General features: G+C 49.6%; 2 protein-coding genes across 3 annotated transcripts in view; one reads left to right on the plus strand and one right to left on the minus strand.

Annotated features, from left to right (window-relative positions):
- Positions 1-2,815: 2,815 nt before the first annotated feature.
- Positions 2,816-10,822, minus strand: FKBP4 (FKBP prolyl isomerase 4). Its single transcript, XM_020894855.2, has 10 exons — positions 10,623-10,822; positions 8,625-8,769; positions 8,053-8,195; positions 7,131-7,251; positions 6,695-6,851; positions 5,976-6,066; positions 5,802-5,885; positions 5,403-5,588; positions 4,550-4,789; positions 2,816-3,595 (listed from the first exon to the last, which is right to left on the minus strand). Exons 1-10 carry the CDS (start codon positions 10,725-10,727, stop codon positions 3,488-3,490), a joined length of 1,380 nt encoding a protein of 459 aa, XP_020750514.1. The 5' UTR covers positions 10,728-10,822; the 3' UTR covers positions 2,816-3,487.
- Positions 10,823-11,154: 332 nt separating this feature from the next.
- The window catches only part of DDX11 (DEAD/H-box helicase 11), a 46,039-nt gene continuing 32,508 nt past the window's right edge, over positions 11,155-24,685 (plus strand). For both annotated transcript variants that reach the window (XM_070453183.1, XM_020894857.2), the window contains exon 1: positions 11,155-15,294. In XM_070453183.1, coding sequence (XP_070309284.1) covers positions 15,233-15,294 — 62 coding nt within the window. In that variant the 5' untranslated portion in view covers positions 11,155-15,232. The remainder of the gene's footprint in view (positions 15,295-24,685) is intronic.

Here is a 24,685-nt window from a genome sequence, read left to right on the forward strand (position 1 = left end):
TGCAACATTGTAATTGGACTAAGTGCCATGGAATTGTTCCCTTTGAATGGGTAAAACTATGTGAATTTCACCTAAAAAACAAACAAAAAAAACAGAACCATGTTCTGTGTGAGGCACTTCTCACCATGGAACTGGAGACTGGAGATCTCAAGGAACCTGTCTTGGATGGGGGGACAGGTGTGACTGGTCCTCACCTCTAGTCAGGGAACTCTCAGAGTTCATAAAGGCCTTGATTTTTCTTGGTCATTCCTCCTTAGAACCACTTTGTAAATCTTTCACATTCTGTTTGCCTCCCAAAGTGGTGTATTTAGTGTTGTTCATTACATGCTAAATAAGGTTTTGTTACATTTCAGAATTAAGGATTGTTGGTGCATCTACGTTATTGGAGGTTGGCAAGCAGCTGGGGAACTGGGGCGGTAAAGCCAGCATAACGATTTCCAGAAAAAGAACAGGGAAGTCTTCTCACTGTTAACGTTGGCTTTTCTCAGCACTGCCCTGAGCCCACTGCCATTTCCACCTGAGGTTTACCTGGCTTTGAGGAGGGCTCTGGTGGTCAGGCTTCCCTGGTGGCGCTAGTGGTAAAGAACCTGCCTGCCAAGGCAGGAGATGTAAGAGACATGGGTTCAATCCCTGGGTCAGGAAGATCCCATGGAGGCGGGCATGACAATCCACTCTAGTATTCTTGCCTGGAGAATCCCAGGGAGCCTGGCAGACTAGAGTCCATAGGCTCACGGAGTCGGACACAACTGAAGCAACTTTGCCAGCACCGGTGGTCAGGGACGGGGGAGGCTGGTCTTTAAGACAGAAGGTTCCACTATGTAATTCTTGATTTTCAAGCAATAGTAATAGTTTCCTGAAAGGGGACTCCTTGTTACTAGTCCTGCCAAAAATGTCTTTCATCTGTTCTTTCTCCAACTGAAACAGTGGACACAGTTGAGCCTCTCACGCAGACTGGTGTGGAGGGGAGTCGAGCGTACCACCGCTGGGAGGGCAGGTTGGCCCCAGCCTGCGGGGCGACCTGCAGCCCAGATGGGCTGGGAAGGCGGTCAGGGCTGAAGCCTGTAGAGATCTGATCTGCCATGCAGGGTCCCTGGCGCTCAAGGGAACACTGGGGTGCCTTTCATGGACCAGAGGTGGGTGGGGGGCCCATGGCAATGCTGGAAGGAGGTTGCTGGAACCAGGACTGCAGATACTCAGGAGATAAAATCTATAGAACGTGACGTTCAGACCAGCACTAGAACAAGATAAACCCTGTTTAAAATTTTCCAGAGACCACTTTAACTCTGCAGGAACTGCTCAGGCCTGGTTGCTACTGGTTCTGTCTACTCCACATTCTCTGTGCATGGAAAAATTGAGGCATTGGTGTGGAGGGTGCAGCTGCCTGGCAGACGCACTCATAGCTGACCCAGAGCAGAATGGAGTAGGAGGTGCATTTATCTTTAACCTTAAAGGCTTCTGAACGCTTTGGTAAAACATCCTCAGAAGACAGTTTTAATGTTACATTGACCAGAACTTGTCCAGTTCCAGGGTTCTACATGAGTGCAGTTTTTTCCAGTTATGTTTCAAATTCTTAGAATTCCTACGGAAGCACCCAGAGGTGGAAGGACCCTCACATGTTTCTTTTTTCCATCTCCATTTTTGCAGATGAGCAGAGGCTCAACTTGCCCAAGGTTTCATGAACCTCAGGCCACTCTGGATTTGGTTAAGAGGTCATCTCACATTCCAGGCAGACCTTCCCATTCAAGTTCTGAACCTTGGTTTCCTCACCTGTAGTGTGGGGCAATGCCTCTTTCTGTGGGATGGTTTCAAGGATCCAAGTTAATCTGTGTGAGGCTCTTGGTTTAGGGCTGGGTTTACATCAGAAGTGCTTACTGAGGGTTAGCTATATCATGGGCTGTGAGACCAGAACACAAACCCTAAGCCCAGAGCATTGCTGTGACCCCAGCAGAGAGCAAGCAGAGGCACTGGGAGAACAGGCGAATTTTCTTTCTGGCTCCAGCAGCAGCAGCGCTCTATGGCTTGGTGAACCTTTCCACACAGAAGTGAATCCTGCACTGTGACAAAGGATGGAGAAAAGTCCTCCTCGAAGGAACTGTATAGGTGGTGGGCGGGTTACCTGTATCACGGTGCAGGGACTGGACAGCCCACACAGGAGCAGAAAGGCACACAGGCTCTGGCCTGTAGTCGGGAGCATCTGGACAAGATGTGTGATGCCTCACTTGTGTCCCTTGGCTTCTCCCAGGGCCCTGGAATGCTGCAGAAGCCACGGGTCAAAGCACGGCTAGAAAGCAGCACAAACTCTTCCCCATTGAGGCCAAGCAACAAGCTGCAGCGTGGGCCCGAGTGGCTGTCGGTTCTATCAGGCTTCATGACTGTCCCTCCCTGTTCCCTTGTGTACAAGGTGACAGGTGTTGCTGACACCAGGGGTTTCACTCTGTAAGGAAGCCAAGAAAGCTTGAACTCTACTGAATCGCTTAGGCAGAAGCCGATACATCTAACCTCAAAGCAAACTCAGTAGTTTGGTCCCAGAAGTTTAGATGTTTGTGTATTTCCCGAAGCAGTTAGGAAAAACCAGAGCTACTGAAACCTGCCAGGCTGCTGCAGGGAGGGGTGTGGGGAACCGCTGGCCAGGCCTTCAGCGCAGGCCCTGCTGTAGTCCGTGCGGAGCAGGTCCTACTGGACCGCTGCACCAAGTCTGCTGCACTGCAGGTGGGGCTGGGTACAACGTGGGCGGCTCCCTTAGCTCTGCCCCCACAGTGCAGCTGCCCACACCCACCCTTAGGCCGAACAGAGAAAGGGCTGCCCAACACCCAGGTTTTTAGTGTTTCCACTTTATTGCTCAAGCACGGAACTTGAGGCAAGCCTGGACCTTCAGCAACGTGCAGAGAAGAGGCTGAGGGGGTGGGGACGCGACCTGGCTGAGAAGGGACACTGACGGGAGGGGGTACGAGGGTGGTCACATGACACCAGAAGACAGCATCAGCCGCGACACCTGGGCTGAGCAGGAAGGGAGCGGAGGTAACGGGCACAGCAGTGGTTTTCCCATGCCCCTAGCACCCACGTGGAGGCCGCGTGTTTGGAAACGGACCGGGAGGAGGGAGGAGGGGAAGTGGCTGCCCAGGAGGAGTCTCCCTGTCCACCCTGCCTTCTTGTCGGACCTCACATCCCTACCACTCGCCCCTTCTGTCTGAGAAACGGACACAGCAAACAGGAAGCAAAATAAATTAACATTCTGATGAGTGTGCGTGTGGAGGGACATTCATTCACGTGGAATGGGGGAAGGCGGGAGGGGGTGACACCACCTAAAATGAGCCCACCCACCTCAATCCCCCAGTCTGCTCCTCTCCCTTCCCCCAAAGCCACCATCCAACCAGATAGAAAAATAAAGGTCTAATTCACTCAAAATTCTTCAGTTTGTACAAAACTAACAGGGTGGAGTAGGGTCGGGGGGCGGGCAGGCAGCCATGGGAACAGGGCTGGGGCAAGGCTATGCTTCCGCCTCCACCTGAGGCTGGCCCCCAGCCACCTCGGTCTTCGGCTCATCCCTCATCTCTGTGTCAGCTGGCTGGTCTCCTGCAGCCACTGCAGCCTTGGCCTGTGAGAAGGGAAGAGGGGCGGGGCGTCAACACCAGTCCTCATTTGTCCCTCGCCCCTGATGAGAAAGGTGACTGTCATTCCAGGTCCCCTCTCCTGCCTGCACCCAAGTGATCGCCCTGCACACTGACACCACAAAGTCTGTACCCAAAACATGCACCCGATGTAAAAAATAGTACACACTAACTTCCAACAGAATTACAGAGACCAAAGACACACCTGTGCATGCATGTACAGGATCAGGGACTCACATCATTTATTGCAATACTATGGAAAACTGAACGTGTCCATAGCAGGGCACTCAACACTTCAAATATAGCTAGTTCAAACCGGTTTAAATGCACATTGGATTTTGAAGCCTCAGTCAGGGGAAAAGAACACAATTTAAAAGCGCTATGGGTTAAAATATTTAGATATCTTGGGTTGATTAAATATTAAAATTAACTTCACCTATTTTGTTTTTAAACACAGCTACTAGGAATTTAAAATTAGAAATGTGGTTTGCATTATATTTCTGTTAGTGCAGGTTTAGAACACTGAGAGACTGAGAAGCAGGAAACAGGGTAAATAAGATACGATACGCCCACTCAGTGAAATACTATGTGAGCCTGAGAACGAGAAAGCTCTTTTGCACACTGATGTAAAATGAGCTTCAGGCGTGACATCCAGAAAGCACAAGGCAGAAGCAGGAGCAGCGCCACGCGGGAGCACAGCCTGTCCTGCAGGCTTTTTACGACATGCTCTCTGTGCAGTTCGAATCGAACCATGTGATTGCATCACCTGTTTAAACCTCAGGTTCTTAAACCTGTGTTTTACTAATGGGCACAGAGAATCCCGGCCAGGCAGCTCACCAGAACATCCAGCTCCCATCCCCCAGGGCCTGAGCAGGGACACACACAAACTGGCACGGGGCCAGGTGATGCCTCCTCCTCCCGTCCACCCTGCCCATCCTCACCTTGCTCTCCTCCTCGGCCAGCCTCTCAAACATGTTGGCGTAGAGCTTCTTCTCCTTCTCAAGCTGCTTGCGGATGCGCTGCTGGCACACGACCAGCTGGGCCTTGGCCGCCTTGTTGCTGGGGTAGAGCTGCAGAACCTTCTGGAAGTCAGCCCGTGCCAAATCAAAGTCATTCACTGCCAGGTGGGCCTCTCCCCGGCGGAAGAGGCCTTTCTCGTTGTTGCTGTCTAGTTCCAGGGCCTAAGACACACAGAGGCAGCAGCAACAAAGTCTCAGATCTTCCCAAGTCACTGCCGGTGAGATGGGACCCCACCCCATATGAACAAGTCTCGGGCACCACATGGAAAGGACCCAAGTCTAGAAGGCACCTCATTTAGTCCAGGAGGCACACAGGAAGACGGGCCTTCAGATGAAAACCACCTGGGACGTTAACACACTCTTCTCTCTTTGGGGGCAGGAGAACCATGCGGCTCATGGCTTAGTTCCCCTACCAGGGATCAAACCCATGCCCCTTGTGATAGAAACTCCGAGTCCTAACCACTGGACCTCCAGGGAAGCCCATCCTCCTTCAGAATAAAGCGGGTACACAGGAGGGAGAGGCAGAGGGCCAGGAGAAGTGCTGAACTGGTTGCTCCAACCAGTGCCTCCACTCGCCTCTGTGCCCTCGTCCTCGACCTTAACTAAGCCAAAAAACCTCTTGCTTCCCACACTGCTGCCTCTGGGCCTCCACTTCCGAGCCCCACAGCTCCATCCTGCCACCCCTGCCCTAGTCCCAAGGCCAAGTTTCAGGCACACCGGTAGCTCACCCAGCCCTGCCTGGGCACACCGCCCTCACCCTCCTTAGGAGCCTCACCTTGTTACAGTTCTCAATGGCAGCGGAGAAAGCTTGGAGCTTCAGATGACACATGGCCAGGTTGAGGTGGGAGGCCAGCCGAAGGGCCTGCGCCTTCTGTGCGTCCTCATCAGAGAAGCTAGACTCGTATTCCAGCCAGGACACGATCTTCTTGTACTGCAGCACAGCTTGCTTGTACCTGCCCTCCTACAAGGGGCAGGCTCGGTGGGCCCAGGCTGTCACAGCCCGTGGGCACCAGTGACCCAGGGCCGCGAGAGTCATGACCCCCCCCCCCCCCAGGCCAGCTCAGATCCACTTGGTGACAGCTGCAGGTACCAGCCTGTCTGCTTCCTGGCAGAAAGCCCACTGTTGTGGCAGAGCCCGCCCTGGGAGAGCCCGAGGACCTCGCTGTGGGCTCACCTTGAAGTACACAGTGCCTCGCTCCTTCACTATGGTGCTCTGCTCCAGCTTCTCCTCTGAACTCATCTCCCAGGACTCCTTGGCCTGCCATACCCCAAAGGAGAAAAACAAGCTGTCAGCCACCCCAAGGAGTTATGTCCAAGGTGGGGCAGGGAAGACCCTGAACAAACTCACCTTCTCAAAACTCTTGAGATGTATTTCATACTTCAGCTCAGCATTTGGTGGGATCTGGAACTTCTCCTTCCCAGCGCTGCCAAAAGCATAGCTGTGGGGGCAAGAAAACACCAGGTCATTTCTTAACTTGCTTCACGCTTAAACAGCTTCCTGCTTCCTGCAAAGTGCCCTCCATCCCTTTGGTCTTGGTGCAAACTTCCTTGCTTGGCAAAATCTTCCCTGATGCTGCTTCTTCACAGTTAGTTGGGCTCTTAGTTAGCATCTTATACACTGTTCTAGTAACTCACATTACACACCAGCACGATTATCTTCCTGAGCAGAGAGCCATTAGAAGGTGGGAACAATGTCTCTGAACACCCAGGACCTTTCCACACTGTGTCTGGCACATAGTAGGTATGTTTCAACAAACATCAGTAATGACTGAGTCAATTAACAGGAGACGAAAACCTTGGGCTGGAAAAGGCAATCTGCCGCAGCCGTAACTGAAGAGATGAGGTTTTGATTCAAAAAAGACGTGGGTGATTGTGGCCACACTCCTGACTACAAGAGAGGTCCTGACTGTGCGGGGTGCCCAGCGCATAGTGACCACTGGCAGGGGAGGGATACAGCTGGCTACACAATACAGGCAGGCTCTACAACTCACCTGGGCTAGGAGATCTGACCTCAATTCGCCCACCTGCTCTACAGACTGCCCACACCTGGGCCAGAGCTGGCCTCACCTGGGCTTGAGATACACAATGGAATGTTCTCCTTTTTCCATGCGCTGGATGGCTTTCTCTAGCCCACAGGGCAGATCCATGCTCTCCCCCTCGCCGACCTCAAAGCGGAGCTCCCGCTGGTCAAACATCTGGTCCTTGAAGTACCCTTCCAGTGCAACTGGCATAGCAGACAGACAATGCACTGGGTTTCAGTGGGCTGGTGATTGAGGGACACACACCAGCCACCTTCAGCCACCCCCCGCCCCATCGCCCTGTCCCTTCCTACTCCCCAGCTGCCCTTCTGCATTCTCAGATGGAGGGATGTTAAGAGAATATGGTTCAATCCCTCACTTTACAGATAAGAAAGCCGGATCAGAGAAAGGTATGGACCCACCCAAAGCCACCCAGGCCCTGCACAGTGGAACCCGAGTGGGAATCCCGAATTGTGCAGCCTCACCCTCCACGATGGCGCCATCGTTAGGCTTGGCATAGCCCTCCCCCCGTGTCCGTATTCTCCTGATGATCCCGCCGTCTTCCTCTTCTGTCAGGTCCTCACCCTTGAACTCGAACAACTCCACCTGTGGGACAAGGTCCAAGGATCCACGCTCCCCTCTCACTCACACGAGTCCCTAGTAAGGGCCAGAGCAGGTCGGACTGCACAGGCAGCCACACCAGGAGTGGACCAAGCAGCTAAGCTCCCAGGAGCGGCCCTGGTCTCAACCTTGGTATCAGCCTCCTTACTGACTGCTCGGCAGAACAAGCACACGTTCCAGACAGTCCTAGTTCACCGGCCAGACAAGCTCCGTCTGACAGGCGCTAGAAATGACCCAACACCTCTCACCAGTCTTCCCAACGTTCTCCGAGCCTCCACTGCGTAGGGCTCAACCATTTTTGAGTCTTTTTGTTTATTTGGTTTCATTTTTGAGTCTTAACACAGTGAAGTTCCACCTTCTCAGAAAGGCTTGCCCCTCGCCTCGACCCACAAGAGAAGCATCTCTGCCCGCATCTTATCTCTAGGGCACCAATGTTCGCCACTGTCAGTCATGACTGTGTGGAGCCTGTGATCTCCTGATTCCTTCGTTTTGGTCCGCCTCCCTCTGAGCACCCCTCTTGAGATGAACAGGACTTAAGCTCTCACCCCGCTGCTTCAAGTCTGAAAGAGGGGCTTGCGGTCACCTCCCCCCACCTGAAACCTGCCCACCGAGGGCTCTCTGGCAGTAGCAGTGGGTGATGCGCACTGCATGTCTTCCCTCCCCTGAGGGCAGGCCCTCAGCCTTAGCTACACTGTCTCCAGGCAGCAGGAAGGGCTGGAGGGCGGCCAGACGCTGGGCTGAGATAAGGTTGGCTCTCTGCCTGGCCCTCTGTGGCTGGACACTCACCTCAAACACAAGCGTGGCGTTGGGAGGGATCTTCGGGGGGCTGCCCGCTGAGCCATAGGCGTACTCCGGCTTGCAGGTGATGTGGCACACTTCACCCACCTTCATGGTTGCTACAGCAACATCCCAAGCCTTGATGACCTCCCCTGTAGGTACAGAAAAGAAACAGGTCCTCTTTGGCAGGAATCTCCCTCCGGGTTCAAACAGTGGCCTGAGAGACTTACTGTCCCATGCCCAAAGGGAAGCTGGGTCCTCTTTAGAAATAGGACCAGGAAGGTAGAAAATCTGGTTGCAATAAATGTTATCAGGTCTCAGACCTCTCAAAAAAAAAAAAGAAAAATCACTCAACTCTGAAACAAAGAGGTTCAAGAAAACAAAGCAGTCCACCCCGGAAAAGGAAGCAAGGTTTGCGGACGTGATCAAGGCAATGAGAGATTAAAAAATCAATAGAGTTTCAGGACAGTGGACATAAATAAAGAACTGTAATAAACCATTCCCTGTTTAAGCTTCTGAGAATTCAGTTTGTTTGTGACAGCGCGCACACCCCGTCCTAAGAGCCTGCTAACCATGCCCACCTTTCCCCAGGTCGAAGGAGAACCTGTCCTTGCGGTCCAGGCTGGAATCGAACTTGGTGCCATCAAGCAGCCAGCCTGTGTAGTGGACGAAGACTCGGTCCCCAATCATGGGCGTCTCCGTGCCCGTGCCCTCTCGCTTGATGACCTGGAAGGCAGGGAAGGGGAGACGGTGAGTCCCTGGGGACGGACATAGAGAGGAACCGCACCTGTCCGCACGCCTCTGGCCAGAATGTAAGCGGTCTCTTCTGCCTCCTTGTAAGTAACTCAACAAACTCATCATCAAATGACTCTGCTGTGAGGTTTGGCTAGCATTAAACTGACCTCCCTTTCTTGGACAATGACATGACTTGGTTTGAAACACTGGAGACAAAACACCTGAGATCATTTTTGCTGTTACAATCTTACAGAAGTCACTTTAACTCTCTAAACTGACCATATTTGTAAAGTAGTGATGATAAACCCTATCGGAGCAGTTACAGAACTAAACCAGTAGAACACTGGAGCAAAGGGGAAAGTATTTACGCTACATTTCCTCATTCTTCCTAACGCCAGTCATCCAATCAGGTCTGGTTTAGAAAGAAAAGAGGGAAACCAGAAAGTTCAGGAGAGGTAAGAGCAATCAACAGCTTACAAGTGAGCCACGGCCCTTGAGCAGGCCCTAGGCTCTGACTTGGGACTTGAGTGTTCCTGACTGGTAGGCGACTGCAGTCTTTGAAGTCAGGGCTAGAATACTGCCCAGAGTTTAGGAGAACCTGCTTCTCTTCTTTCGCGTTTATAAAAAGGTGGGCTACCTGGTTAAGTGTGCAAGTTACCCTCTAAGGGAAGCTCCCACTATGCAATGGACATGGACTCGAATAAACAGAAAAGTGAAAGGGAAGGCGTGGAGAATGAAAAGGGGAAATGGGTCTCCCTGGAAGCCCGCGTGCACACTCGGAGAGCAGCCAGGTGCGTTTCTGAAACGGCTAAGAAGCTCCCCGAGGTCTTCAACCCGCCCTGGCCACACGCACACGTGGGCTGAGCTGCGGAAAGCCAGGAGGAGCAGAAACGTTGGGTGAGGATACGAACGAAGCCGGCCTAGGATTTCGCCATCCTGGACAGCGCAGAACCCGCTCCGAACCGCGGCCGGTTGTCCTGACCCGGGTCAAGACGCCCTGCTGCCTGGCTCCCAGACCCCTCCCCTGGCTCCTCCGGCCGTAACACGGTTTAGGGCGCCCAACCAAAGCACCTCCTCCGAGACCCGCACCCCGCGCTCAGGAAGGCCCCGGTCCGGGGGTGGGGTGGGGTGCGGGCGCGCGGAGGCGGAGGAGCGGGGGGGGGGGGGCGGGTGAACTACAGGTCCCGGCATGCACCGGGGGGGGGGGGGCGGGGACAGCATGGCCGAGCGGGTGACCTAGCCGGGTCCCAGCCTTTAGGAAAGGGGTGACCAGAGGGCGGAGGGCGCCGGGACCGCGCGCCAACTCGCACAAAGGCCCGCGCGGGTCAGGCAATAACTCCCGGGACCCTGTTCGCGTCCTGGCTAATGTTTAACTGCCAGGGTCGGCGAGCTCCGCACCCCGGAGGCGCAGGCGGCCGGGGTTGGGTGGGGGGGGGTTGCTCCCTGGCGGCAGCGGCGGCGGCGGCCGGGAAGGAGCCCGTCGCGGGTCGCAGATCGCAGCGGGGCGGTGCACGCCGCCGGGTCCCCCGCGCGAGCGCGTCCGCCCCCCGCCGCGCCCCTCCTGGCGCATGCCGCAGCCAGAGCAGGCGCTGCGCTCCGGGACCCTTCCCGGGCCTGGGGAGCCTCAGCCCAGATGTTCCCCTTCCGAGCGTGTGGCCGCCCTCCCGCCCTGAACCGGCGGCCTGGCCAGGAAAGCGATGCGCCCGGCCACGGCTGCACGGCCTGCTCAACTGCCGGCCGGGAGGCTGCAAAGGCGGCCGTCCAAGCCCCAGCCAGAGGCTGGGGGGCTCCCGGTGCCCGCCCCCCTTAGCCGCCGCCGCCCCGGGGCGCCCCCTGCCCCTTACCTTAAGCACCCCCTCATCCTGCTTGGGGCTGATGTCCACCCCTTCGAGGGGCAGCGGCGCCGACTGCGCTCCGCTCTCGGCCGCCTTCGTCTCCTCGGCGGTCATCACGCCGTTTCTCGGGCAGCGGGCGCCGGGGTGTGCGCGGCGGTGCGGGCGGCGGGTCGGGGCTCGCGCACCTCTCTGCTCCGGCGCGGGCGCTGGCGCGGGCGGGAGGAGGAGGTGGGGTCGTGGGCGGCCGGGGGAGCGATTGGTCCCACCGCCTCGGAGGGAGGGGCTGGGAGGAGCCGGGCGGCCGCGAGGGACGTGGGGGGAGAACTTTCTAGAGGCGCGGCGGCCGAGCGGGTTCAGGCTCTATCGCTCAGGGCGCTCCTGCGGAAGGTGGTTTCTGGTTTGTTCCTCCCGCCGGCCGCCTGGCCCCGCCCCGGCCCCGAGACCCTGGGACTCGAGAGCCAGCCCCCTCCCCTGCCGCTCACTCTCCCGGCCTCCCCTTCCCGTCCCCCCGGTCTAGCTGGATTCTTCCAGATCCTTCTCGATACCCCCGCAGTATCCGACGCCGCGCTGCCGAACGTGGGCGCCGCGCGTGCGTCTCCACGACCCGAGCCGCGGGCTGCCGGCCTCCCCGCCTGCCTGGGCGAGCGTCCGGAACGCAGAGCGAGGGGAGCGTTACCTGGGCGCGCAGGGCCGGGGAGGCGTCTGGGTTTACCTGGAGAGAGGCCAGCGTGCGCCCAGGGCCCGGCGAAACGCTGCAAGCTGCCCGTTTGCAAGAAATGGCCCGCGTATTAAAGGGGCCTTCCCCGACAATAATACAGCTGAACACATAGAATGGGTTCAACTCGCGAGGAGAGCCACTGCATCTTACTGAAGGCCCATGAGAAGGAATATTTTCTTAATACTGGGTTCCCGGGTGCTCATGGACTTCCCGTGGCGACTAGGAAGCGCCATAGTTACCGAAACAATAGCCTTTGGACAAAAAGATCTGTGTTTGGAGGGTCCTGCTCTTCCTTAGCACTTAAGCCCAGTTTAGTGTCTGGTGCGTGTTATCAAATAATTATTGGCTGCAGGAATTTGTATGCCAGTAGAAATAAGGTTTTTGTTTGTTTTGGAGCCCTTGCTCAGTGCTTGCCACTGTACTATGAAGACTGTCCTATATAGGTAGAAAACTAGAAGGGCTGTTTTCGGATGAAATTTCAGTATTATAACCAGGGAATTCATTGTAGCCTTTTCTGTTGGAATTGGCTGGGAAGGAATGCAGGAGAAATAAAATAATTTCTTCCAGCAATTTACAGCAAATGTATTTAGCCTCGACTGAGACGTTGTTCATTCGGTGACTGGCCTTCAGCGGACTTGGGGGTGTTGACTTGATAGAGGTTCAATCTGCTGCTTTTTTACCGCTGTTCTCAGGAGGGTTAGAAGGAGCGGTGGCCCTCCAAAGTCGCAGGAGCCGGGCGGAGGGTAGGGTGCTGGCTTGCCGCCTTGGCAGTTATCTTCTTGTTGGCTCCTGCACCTGTGTGCGGTCACTCTCGTGTGTGTACTGGTTTCTTTTGAAGCTGGGGCCACTGGGTATTATCTGGCTGAACAAATTAGTATAGAAAAGTTCCGGTCCAGTAATACTTTTCTAAAAGCATCTATTTCTTTACTGGCAGTAAACAGTTGTAGGTATCTTCTAGTCTGTCAGGACGTTTTACTTGAGCACGGAAGATATGACCGCCTTTGCATACGTACTTACAGTAGAAAGAGCACGTGCTCTTTCTAGAGAGTAAGCAAGGAGCTGGGTCCCCAACATACTAACCGACTTGGGGCAGGTTAACAGGGCTAGGAACACCTGTCACCGAGGGTAGTTGTGATGGTTACAAAGAAGGAATGTGTGCCGGGTATCTAGCCCAGTGCCCACCTTCACACGGTTGGTTAGTAAGTCATGCTCATGGTTCTGATGGGATGAGTGCTCTAGTGAGACGGGGATAGATACAGAGGTCTGTAAGAGAGGGGAAAACCTCGTGGACGGGGAAGGGTCAGAGGGAAAGGTTTCCAGGGAGGAAGCGCCCTGCTCTTTCAGTCAATGAGTGGTTGGGGGCCGGGAGGTGGAAGGGGTGAGGAGAGACAGTTCTAGGGTTCTAGGATCCCCCCCCCCATATTTTTTTTCTGTTTCTAGAATTATTTTCCATTTTATTTACATTGTAGTCTTCGGATTGTAAAACTTACACATACTCAATGTAGAAAGAGCACAGATCAGTTTGTTTCTTTTTCAATCTGTTTTCCTTTCTTTTCATGCTAGGGATGGAACCCATACCCTTGTCAGTGAAAGGGCAGAGTCCTAACTACTTGATCACCAAGAAATTCCCAAGATTTTCTTTCCCTCTCCCTCATCTGTTTCCCAGCCACCCCCCACCTTTTTTTTTTTTTAAAACCCTCAGCCCTTTTAAGTCAGCATTTCCCTTAAAGGTGTTTAACAACATGATTATTTTCAGTAGTACCAGTCAGTCATTCAAAATCCTTCTGAAACTCCCCGCTTTTGCTGGAGGAAGAGAGCACGCTTTTTCCTTTCCCCACTCCCCACCTTACTCTTTAGGTGCTCTGGTTAGTTTTGTTATTATTGTTGTTGTTTGGCTCATTGTTGTCAGAATGAGCCCTCTGGGAACTCACATGATGCACCTCCCAAATGCCAGGCCCATCCCTCAGACATAAAGATCCCTTGTTTTTAAATGTTTAGTTTTTATTTAGTTATTATTATTTTGGCCATGTTGCTTGGAGTGTGGGATCTTAGTTCCTCCTGACCAGGGATTGAACCTGTGACAGTGGAAGCAAGGAGTCTTAACCACTGGACCAGCAGGAAATTCCCTAAATCCTTTGTTTTTAAAGGTTCTTTAAAAAGGAACTTTTTTGACTGCTAATGCTCTTAAACATTAAAAAAAAAAATAGTACTTGAATCGTTCAAGAAAATGTGAGATGAGCATATGTGTATACATATACATGTTATGTAACATACCAACATAGTGGACCTTGGGAATATACCACAGTCCCAACCTAAGAATTAGAACATCACCGATATGACTGGTGTAAAAAAAAACTGTAGTACCAAAAATGTTAAGGATGTTCATAATTTCTTGCTACTTCTGGTGTCTGTTGACTGAGAAAACACAAATTATACTACTAACCAAAACAGCTACTGAAATTTCATAAAATATTTACTTATTTAAGAGATTATAGCTCCATTTTCATGCATTTGAATAATAGCAGACTGCTATGCGGGCTTCCCCAGTGGCTTATGGGTGAGAATCCACCTGCGATGTAGGAGATGTGAGAGAGATGGCTTGGATCTCTGGGTTGGGAAGATCCGCTGAAGGAGGAAATGGCAACCCACTCCAGTATTCTTCCTGGGAGAACCCCGTGGACAAAGGAGCCTGGCGGGCTACAGTTCGTGGGGTCACAAAGAGTCAGACACAACTGAGCACTGCATACACTTGTGGGGTCTGCACACAGTGGACGCTTGAAGCTTCATCACTGAACACACCCCGGGTCACCAGGCAAGTTTTCCTCATCTCTGGGATAGATGGGAATCATAATACTGTCTATGTCATAGGGGTTTTCTTTGAGCATTAAATAATAAATTATCACGTGTGACATACTTAATGCAGTGCATGGCACATAGCAAACAGATGAGTGGTAATGAGTGTGTGTGTGCCATGTTTCACTTCTTCAGGCTGTTGAATGCTGGCATATAGATCTGAAACCCCGAAGTCTCCGGTCTTCCAATTGAGAGCCATTGACTGGTCTAAACGGGTTTGATCCATGGTTTCCAGAATAGTGCTTCTTCCTGATGCTATTATAAATAACATCTGTACTTTTTTCTCTTTTGCAATCAGTGATGAACATGACTATCTAATACACTAGCTTTGATACTTTGTCATTCCAACAAGTCTGGGCACCCCGTGAAATAAAGACTTGATCTTAATATTTCCTTGGGCTTCTGATCTCCTCTGGGGAAAGCAGATGGGATATTTGGTGCCTGTCCTACTGAAAGAAAGGAGTATTTTCCTTCTTTTAAAAGATAAAATCTAATTTCGTGCTTAAGATAAATACATTTTGTTTTGTTTTGCTCGTTGGGGCAATAAAAAGTAGCCTGTCTTCATCCTTCCTCCTTTGTGGATGAACTGAAATTTGGCTTTGGCCTCATTCATGGGAGTGTCCATTAACCAAATGCCTCATTTCCACCCTCCCCAAACCTGTGATCAAGGATCACGTGTGGGTCCAGGGCATCCGATCTAATGAGCACAACTGGGACTAGGATTCCCTTTTGGAAGAAGCCCAGCCCTGCACTGGCCTCGGTGGAGAGTGAATGTATTTACCGTCATAAAGGTGCTCTGCAGTGAACACAGGAGCAAGCCAGCAGCTCTTACTACTGAGAAATTAAGAAATTATTGTTCCTTTGTTATCACATCAAACTTCTGTAACTGGTCTGCTAATATTTTTAAACGTTTAAATTGTAATAATAATAACAACAACAAAAAAAACTTGTATGAAAGCTCAGATTTACTCTTGTATCCCAAAAGTCCATCTGTATCGGTCACAGTCAGCTCTAGTCAAATATTGACTTTACTATTTATCCTTTCAGCATGGAGCCAAAACGTGTACTCAGAAGCACCTCGGAGTTCATCTCTTCCCACAGGCCCTGCAGGTGTGTTGTTCAGCAGCTTTCCTCCCCAAGCCAGCCTCCTCCAGGGGCACTATTCTTGGGCATGTCCTTGGGTTGACGCCCTCAGCTTTTTTCCTCCTGGGTTTCTGGGCGCCCCTAGCTGGGGGTGGGGTGGGGTGGGAGTTCTCAGGGATCCCAGGTAGAGGGCGGAGGGGGAAGGGCTGTCTTTCTGCATGGGGCTCTGGGTTCCTCAGGGGCTTCACTGATCAGTGGCGAAGTCCCAACTATTCTGTTTCAGTTTGCACCCACTTAAGGCTTGCCGTCTGTATTACCTATCCGTGGCCAGTTGGTGCAAAGCTATTTATAGAGTGAGTCCAGAGGCCTCCAGGCACAGGGTGAGCGGCTGGGCCCATAGGCTTGGAGCCACAGGCGACCTTAGGGCCCTGGAGCTGAGAGCTGGCGACAGCGCACTGGGCACTGAACTCAGGGCATCGTTGCACTTTCCCTCGGTGACAGCCCTTCCAGTTGTCCCCCGATTTGTTCCGAGGGCAGGTGCTGAACTGAGTGTGCAGGCCGCCTGGGATCACTGGGCTCAGACCCAGACCGTTCGGGTAGCCGCCCTGGATTTCCCATTGCAGGGACCCAGGGACAGAGGGAGGGAGCTTGGTCTCATCAGCTCCAGCGGAGCCTGCGCCGGCGCGTCTCAGAGGGGTCGGGATGGGTCCCCTCCTTGGGTGCGCTCCGGCCTCCGTGCCTTCTGGTGGCCGTGGCTGCCTAGCACGTGACAGGGCTTAGTACGACTGAGGAAGGGGACAATTTCCGAAGGGCAGTGGCCCCCCCAAGGCCCCGCCCCAGCGAGGTGGCTAGCGAGACCCGCTCCCGCTAGGCGGGTGCTCGGAGGACTCCAGTGACCCGGTCACCCGTCCCGAAGTAGGACCCCTTCCCGACCCACGGGGAGAGTGCGGCGCCAGGTTCTCAGCACCCAGGCCTGCTTTTCCACAGTAGTCTTTGTACTTCTGTTTTTGATTGTACCTGTGTCATTGTGATAATGTCAGGGTCAGCTCTTTTCTACACTGCTCTGGGCTTTCACCGCTCCTCTTCTATCCCTCCCCGCTTCTGCCCTCCTCCGCCCCGTGTGGGCATGTGACCTGACGCTTTAACCGCGATTTTGGTAAGACCCAGGTTTATGCAACATAGCGAACTCATTTCTATGACGAGAGCGATTTACTGAGCACCTGTGAGGGCGCTTATCAGCAATAGGGCCTGCGGGCACTTTGTCTGTGATGCAGGCACGTTGTCTGTGATGCTGTCAAGGCCCTCGAGGCACAGATATCAGGAGGGAGCGCAAAGGAAGAACTGACCCTCGTGGCTCTGCTTCCAGAGCGCAGGGCGGCCCGGCCTGTGAGGGTCACAGTGCTCTGGGAAGCCGTCACAAACACCCAGGGCTTGAGAAAGAGCTTGGAAAAATGGGCAGTAATATATTTGTTAACATTTTAAAGTTATAGAACATCATGAATGAAATAATGCCAGTTACAATAACATGTATAGACCTAGAGATTATCATACTAAGTGAAGTAAATCAGACAGAGAAAGATGGATATGGTATCATATCACTTATATGTAGAATATAAGAAAATGATACAGATGAATTTATCTACAAAATAAAAATAAACCCACAGACGTAGAAAACAAACTTAATGGTTACTAAAGGGGAAGGAGGGGAGAATAAGAGTTTGAGATTAACATGATACACTACTGTATATAAAATAGATAACCAAAAAGAACCTACTGTATAGCACAGGAACTATAATCAGTATCTCATTATAAAGGAAAACTATCTGAAAAAGAATATATATATGTGTGTATATATATATATGTACATGTCTAATTGAATCACTTTGTTGTACACCTGAAGCTAACACAACATGGTAAATCAATTATACTTTAGTAAAAAAAAATTGAAAGATATAACATTAATAAATTAATATATAGCTGGATAAAATTTTACATATGTGTGTACCCACTTGACAACCAGATCAAGGTACCCCAACATCTGGGCACCCCAACAGACATTTGCATAGCCTCTCCCAACAGTAACTGTCTCTAAAAGTAACTGCTATTCTGACTTCTCCTGATAGATTAGTTTTGTCTGTTTTTGAACATCACTCAGAAGGAATCAAACAGTATGTACTTTTTTGACCAGTTCCTTTCATTGCACATGACGTCTGTGAAATTCATCCACGGTTGTGCGTGTAGAAGTAGTCAGTTACCTTTGCCTGCTGTGTGATACTCGACTGTATTGAATCTACCACAGTTTCCTTATTGATGATACTGGGGTTGTTTCCAGGTTTGGGGTATTATGAATAAAGCTTCTATGCACATTCTTGTACATGACTTTTGGTGGACATAAATGCTCATTTCAGTTTGGTATATAACCAAGAGATGGAACTGCTGGGTCATGGGGTTTCTCTTATATTTAGCTTGAGCAGATACTGCCAATTTCCCAGAATCAGGGTATCAAGTTACACTTCCACCAAGAGGGTATGAGAGTTCTAGTTGCTGGACACTCTCACCAAAACATGGTATTGTCACTACTTTCTTTTTTGGCTGCGCTGTGGCATGTGGGATCTTGGTTCCCCTGGGGTCAAACCCAGGCCCCCTGAAGTGGAAGCGCAGAGTCCTAACCACTGAACCACTGGGGAGGCCCTGTCAGTGCTTTTGATTTTAGTCCATCTGGGGGATGCAGTGTGGTGTAATCTGTATTCCTTGATGGTTAATGAAGTGGAAGGCATTTTCATATACTTATTGGCTGTCTGGATGTAGCCTCATTTGTGAAGTACCTTTCAGATTTTTGGGCATATTTAAAAAATTATGTTGTCTGTTTTTTTGTTATCAATTTGTGGGATTTCTTTATATATTATAGGCAAGATACATTGCAATAATCTTCTGGTCTGTGGCATGCCTTTTCACTCACATAATGGTATTTATTTTATGTCTTTTTAAATTGAAGTATAGTTGATTTACAATGTTAAATACTGCTATAGAACAGAGTGACTCAGTTATATACATATATATGTTCTTTTTCATATTCTTTTTGTTCACATAATGGTATTTTGATGAGCATTTTAATTTTAATGGAATTCAATTTATTAACGTATTTTTTTAACAGTTAGTGATTTTCCTTAGTAGATTTTATTTTTTTGGAGCAGTCAGGTTCAAAGCAAAACTGAGCAGAAAGCAAGAAGGTTTCTCATACACTCCTGGCCCTCATACATACACAGACCTCCTCCCCATTATCAACATCCTCTCATCAGAGTGGTACAATCAGAGGGGTATCATGCTTTGAATTTCAAATTCCTATAGTTCATTGTCAGTATAAAGAAAAGCAACTGACTTTTGTCTATAAACCTGTATCTTGCAACCTTGCTATAATCCCTAATTAGTTCCACTAATTTTTCAAAATTTTTAAAATTTTCTACATAGATGACCATGTCATCTGTGAATACAGAGTTCCATTTCTTCCTTATCAATCCTGGGCTAGTGATTTTTCATGTGTGTCTTGTTTAAAAAAAATCTTTGTTTATTCCTTGGTCATGAAGATTTGTCTCTATTTTGTTTTTGCTTTTTTAGAATGGAAGCTTTTTTTGCTTTTTTTGCTTTTTCACATTTAGGTCTATGATCCATATCTGATTAAATTTTACAAATGGAGTGAGGTAGAAATGAGGTTTATTTTTTCCCTATGAATGTACAATTAACCCCACACCATTTATTGAAAGACTGTCGCTTCCCCTCTGAACTGTGGTGGTTCTTTGGTCATCTGTTGCTGGTGACCATATATTTATGTCTGTTGTGGACTCTTATCCCATCAGTCTGTTAATAATTCTTGTGCCAATGCCTTAGCATCTTGGTTGCTATAGCTTTAAAATGAGTTTTGACATCCAGTTTTACCCTTCTGTGTCAAGATTGCTTTTACTCTTCTAGGTTCTTTGATTTTACATACACATTTTAGAACCACCTTGTCAATGTCTTTCAAAAAATCTAAGATTCTGATTAGGACTCCATTGAATTTACACATCAAATTAGGGAGATTTGACATCTCAAATTATGGAGCCTTTCAGTCCATGAAAGAAAGTGAAAATGTGAGTCGCTCAGTCGTGTCTGAATCTTTGTGACTCCATGGACTGTGGCCCACCAGGCTCCTCTGTCCATGGGGTTCTCCAGGCAAGGATACTGGAGTGGGTAGCCATTCTCTTCTCCAGGGGATCTTGCCAACCCAGGGATCAAACCCAAGTCTTTTGCATTGCGGGCGGATTCTTTACCAGCTGAGCCACCAGGGACACTCCTTTCTGCCTATAAACATGATCTATTCTTCCATTTTATTGGGATTCTTTCATTTTTTTCAGCAATGCTTTATATTTTATATTTTTCAGTGTAGAGGTCTTACGCACTTTTATTATATTTATTCCTAGGTAGTTTTTGGTTTGGGTGCTGTTATAAATGCTCTTTCCAAAAGTTTATTTTCTGTGTGTTTATTGACAGTATATAGAATGCACTTACTTTCTTTTTATTTAATTGTGATAAAATATACATAACCTATAATTGACATTTTAACCATTTTTTGGTGTATAGCTCAGGGGGATTAAGTTCATTCAAGTTGTTATACAAACATTCAGTTGATTTCTTTTTGGTAACAGCCTTACTGAGATAGAATTCAGACACCATATAACTCATCCATTTAAAGTGTACAATTCAGAGAGTTCCCTGCAGGTCCAGTAGTAAGGACTCTGTATGTTCGCTGTGGAGGATCTGGGTTTGATCTCTGGTCAGGAGAAGGAAATGGCAGCCCACTCCAGTATTCTTGCCTGGAAAATCCAATTGACTGAGGAGCCTGGTAGGCTACAGTCCATGGGGTTGCAAAGAGTCGGACACGACTGAGCAACTTCACTCACTCACTCAGGAAATTAAAATCCTGTAAGCTACACTTCATGGAAAAAATGTGTACAATTCATGGTCTTTTAATATATTCACAGAGTTGTGCAATCGCCACTCTAATCCATTTTATTTATGTATTTATTTGGTCTTGAGGTTTGTGGGATCTTAGTTCCCCAACCAGAGATCAAACCCAGCTCCCCGGGTCCCCTGCATTGGAAGTGTGGTGTCTTAACCACTGGACCACCAGGGAGGTTCCTACAGTTCATTTTACAACATCTTCATTACCCTGTAAAGAAATTTCGTACATTTTGGCTGTCACTTCCCAACCATCCTCAGCACCCAGTCCATGAATCCACTTTCTGCCCATATTCTTAATTCACAGGTATTTAAGAGTGAGAAAGAGTGACTGGAGCTTTCTTTGTCTTTAGGCACTGCCTCCCTTTCCTTTTTTTTTTTGGTAGAGGATGGGAGGGAAGGAGTCTGTGGTCTGGACAATGCCTCTTGTTGCCAGGAGAGGGCAGCAGTCAGCTCCCTATCTGCAGGCGCAACCTCAGCGCCATCTAGGACTCATGCACTCTTCCAGGGGGAGTGCCCACCGGGTGCCAAACTCTGCTCTGGGCACTGGTGGTGCCAAGCTGACTCCCCGCTCTGGAGGAGTCCATGATCTAAAAGAGTGAGTCGGCATAAAAAGAATGAAATAATGCCCATTAGCAGCCTGCTGAAAAGCTCCAATACTTTGGCCACCTGATGGGAAGAGCTGACTCATTGGAAAAGACCCTGATGTTGGGAAACATTGAAGGCAGGAGAAGGGGACGGCAGGGGACAAGGATGGCAATCACCGACTCGACGGACTTGACTTTGAGCAAGCTCCAGGAGCTGGTGATGGATAGGGAAGCCTGGCATGCTGCAGTCCGTGGGGTCTCGAAGAGTCAGACACAACTGAATGACTGAAGAAGAACAAGCAGCGACGTGGATGTACTAGAGACTGTCATACTGAGTGAGGCAAATCAGAGAAAGACACATATCATGTGACATCACTTATATGTGGAATGTAAGAAAGTGGTACAAATGAACCTATTTACAAAACACAAATAGAGTCTCACAGTCCCCTTCCCTGCTGTTTCAGAACTAGCCAAGTGAGCCTGACCCTCCACGGCCAGCTCAGTTTGAACAAAGGCTGATGGGGAGGGACTGAAAGACTCAGAAGTGGGGGCCACTGAGGGGTCATTGACTGCTGTGCTGCGGAGCCTGGGCCAGAGCTGTGGAGAAAACAGGAAGCCACAGGGGTTTAACTAGGGGTTTAACAGGAGTTAAACTAGGGGTTTAAACAGGGGTTTAAGTAGGAGAATGTTGAATGTGTTACAACATTGCTTCTGTTTTATGTTTTGGTTTTTTGACCCGGAGGCATGTGGGATCTTGGTTCCTTGACCAGGGATTCAACTTACACCCCATGCATTGGAAGGTGAAGTCTTAAAGCACTAGGCTGCCAGGGAAGTCCCTACCCTCCATTCTTATTGCCATTCTTGAGGTACAAGTCTCTATTGCATTGTCTGGTTTATTGCATAACTTGTTTGCTTGCTTCTGGTCTCTTTCCCTTCCAAGCTATTCTTCACCCTGCTGCTGGCTTATTATTTCCAAGACACTGCTTTTGCAGTTCACTCCTCTGTTAAAAAAGCATTTCAGTGATGTATAAATGGCTTATAAGATAAAGTCTAAACTTGTTAACTTGCTGTTTAAAGTTTTCTGGGCTTCCCTGGTGGCTCAGCTGGTAAAGAAACCACCTTCTATGTGGAAGACCTGGGTTCGATCCCTGGGATGGGAAGATCCCCTGAAGAAGGGGAAAGGCTACCCACTCCAGTATTCTGGTCTGGGAAACTATACATATACAATCCATGGGGTCACAAAGAGTTGGACATGACTGAGCGACTCACTTTCACACTTTAAAGTCTTCTACAACCAGACCCCAAGTATTATCATCTTCTATTCCTCCCATGATGCTTCTTAGAGAATTCATACCCTAGGAGTGTGTGTGTGTGTGTGTGTGTGTGTGTGTGTGTGTAGAATGGGGAGGGGGGACTTTGAATAAATAGACCAAAACGCAGTACATTTTCTTGAAGTGTCAAGTTTACCAGATGACAATTACTTTGAGACAATTTTTAAATATGGAAACAAGCAGTGGTTGTATAGTAAATGCAACATTTACATAAACTTAAGACTGAAGCATCAGAGGCCTTTTCAGGATTTTGATGGGCCTCATTCCGAAGGGCCCATTCTCCAGGGGCTTCCGGATGGCACTAGTGGTAAAGAATCAGCCTGTCTTTGCAGGAAATACAGGAGTTGTGGTTTCAATCCCTGGGTTGGGAAGATCCCCTGGAGTAGGAAATGGCAATGCACTCCAGTATTCTGGCTTGGAAAATTCCATGGATAGAGAAGCCTGGTGAGGCGTAGTGTACCGGATCGCAAGGAGTCGGACACAGCTGAACACAAATATATATATAGAAGACATTAATCCATGGTTTGTGTTAGAAACTGAATTGTGTCCAATTTAAAAATTAAATGCATTCCAAAGGGTGATAATACTTTGCCCTTTTCAAACTATACCAATCAGTGATAGTTGGAAGTACTGACAAAAAACAGACGCTGGAATCATCCTTTTGTAAATTCCCACCCCCAGGTTTTTACACAACTTGTAACACCGGCTCTTCTTCTTGAAAACCTTTCCTTCAAGCCTCAGAAACTGTCCCTAAAGTTTCTTATCTTGCCAGGAAATCACACCAATTGCCAAGGTCATTCCCAGGGACCACTTAGCATAAAATGCCCCCAGTTGTAATGTCATAGGTCCATCCTGAGATATTGTGATAATAAATATATTTTTGGCCTCTGTCCCAGCTCCCAGCAGAGCTCCTAAAACCCTTGAAATTTCCCTAGTGAGGAAAGAGATGCAGGTGTCTCTTGTTATGTTAATGATGTGATTCTGGGGAAGCCCCTAGGTAACCAGCCTAAGGTTGTGAGCCAGGGGAACAAACTGGGTGACCGGAAGGTGGGAATGGTCAGGTCCATCCCCAAGCCTCCTGGGAGGGGAGGGGGCTGGAGATGGAGTTCAGTCACCAGTGGGGTCCCTGGTGGTCCAGTGGTTAAAACTCTGCCTTCCAGTGCAGTGGACGCTAGGCTAGTTCATTCCCTGTTTGGGGAATGAAGGTCCCATGTGCAGCAAGGTATGGCCATTAAAAAAAAAAAAAAGAAATCACCAATGACCAGTGATTTCATCAACTTGTGCGTACATAACGATGCCTCTATTAAATACATGGAAAGATGAGGTTTGGAGAGCTTCTGGGTTGGTGAACTCATGGAGATGTGGGGAAAGTGGAAACTCCGTTCCCTCCCCATACACTTGCCCTGTGCATCTCTTCCTCTTGCTGCTCCTGAGTTATGTCTTTTTACATGAACTGATGTTCTCGTAAGTAAAATGTCTTCCTCAGTTCTGTCAGTCTCTCTAGCATATTAATCAAACCCAAGGAGGAGCTTGTGGAAACCTCTGATTTACAGTCAGTAGCAGCTTTCAAACTGTGGTGCTGGGAAAGAGTCCCTTGGACAGCAAGGAGATCAAACCAATCAATTCTAAAGAAAATCAACCCTGAATATTCATTGGAAAGACTGATGCTGAAGCTCTAATACTTCAGTCACCTGATTCGAAGAACTGATTCACTGGAAAAGACCCCGATGCTGGGAAACACTGAGGGCAGGAGAAGAAGAGGGCAATAGAGCATGAGATGGTTGGATGGCATCATTGACTCAATGGACATGAGTCTGAGCAAACTCTGGGAGACAGGGAGGCCTGGCGTGATGCAGTCCATGGGATCACAAAGTCACAAAGACATGACTGAGTGACTGAACAACAAGGTGAGCAGCACAGATGACGACCTGGCCTTGGGGTTGCTGTCTAATGTTGCAGTCCTGTGGGACTGAGCCCCTAACGTGGGATCCCAGCTACCTGCAGGTAGTGCCAAAACTGGGTTACTGTGTGGTGTTGGAAAACACACACTGGACATGCCTTCAGAAAAGCTCACAGGGGCATGCAGTCTAATCCCTGAGTGGACAAAGAAGAACCACGTCCGAGGAGGTGAAGGAGATGTGCTCTACCCTCCTGACCAGGTGAACCCCCGAGGCGGGACTGGGGCCAGTAGCAACAGTCCTCAACTTGGCTTCCAGAACTGAAAGTGTCATTTCACGGGGGCTCCAAAGAGCTTTGGTACCATAGTCCTTTATGTCTCAGTGTGGAGAATTCAGTAAAAGCAAGGTGGTAGACAAGTGATTTACCAGAATAGGACATGTGTGAGGCTTTTAAGCAGGCGGGCACGAAATGCCATATGCTGAGGACATACTGGGCTACAGTTTGATAATCAAAGGAAAAGTGGGGAGGGGGATAAGACCTTCTTTGTCTTTCTTGAGTAGACATCATTTTCATTATTAGTTCCTCCTCCAGGTTAAGCAGGGGAGTTTT

The sequence above is a fragment of the Odocoileus virginianus genome, chromosome 23 (assembly GCF_023699985.2).
Source record: "Odocoileus virginianus isolate 20LAN1187 ecotype Illinois chromosome 23, Ovbor_1.2, whole genome shotgun sequence".
In the NCBI taxonomy this organism is placed as follows: Eukaryota; Metazoa; Chordata; class Mammalia; order Artiodactyla; family Cervidae; genus Odocoileus; species Odocoileus virginianus.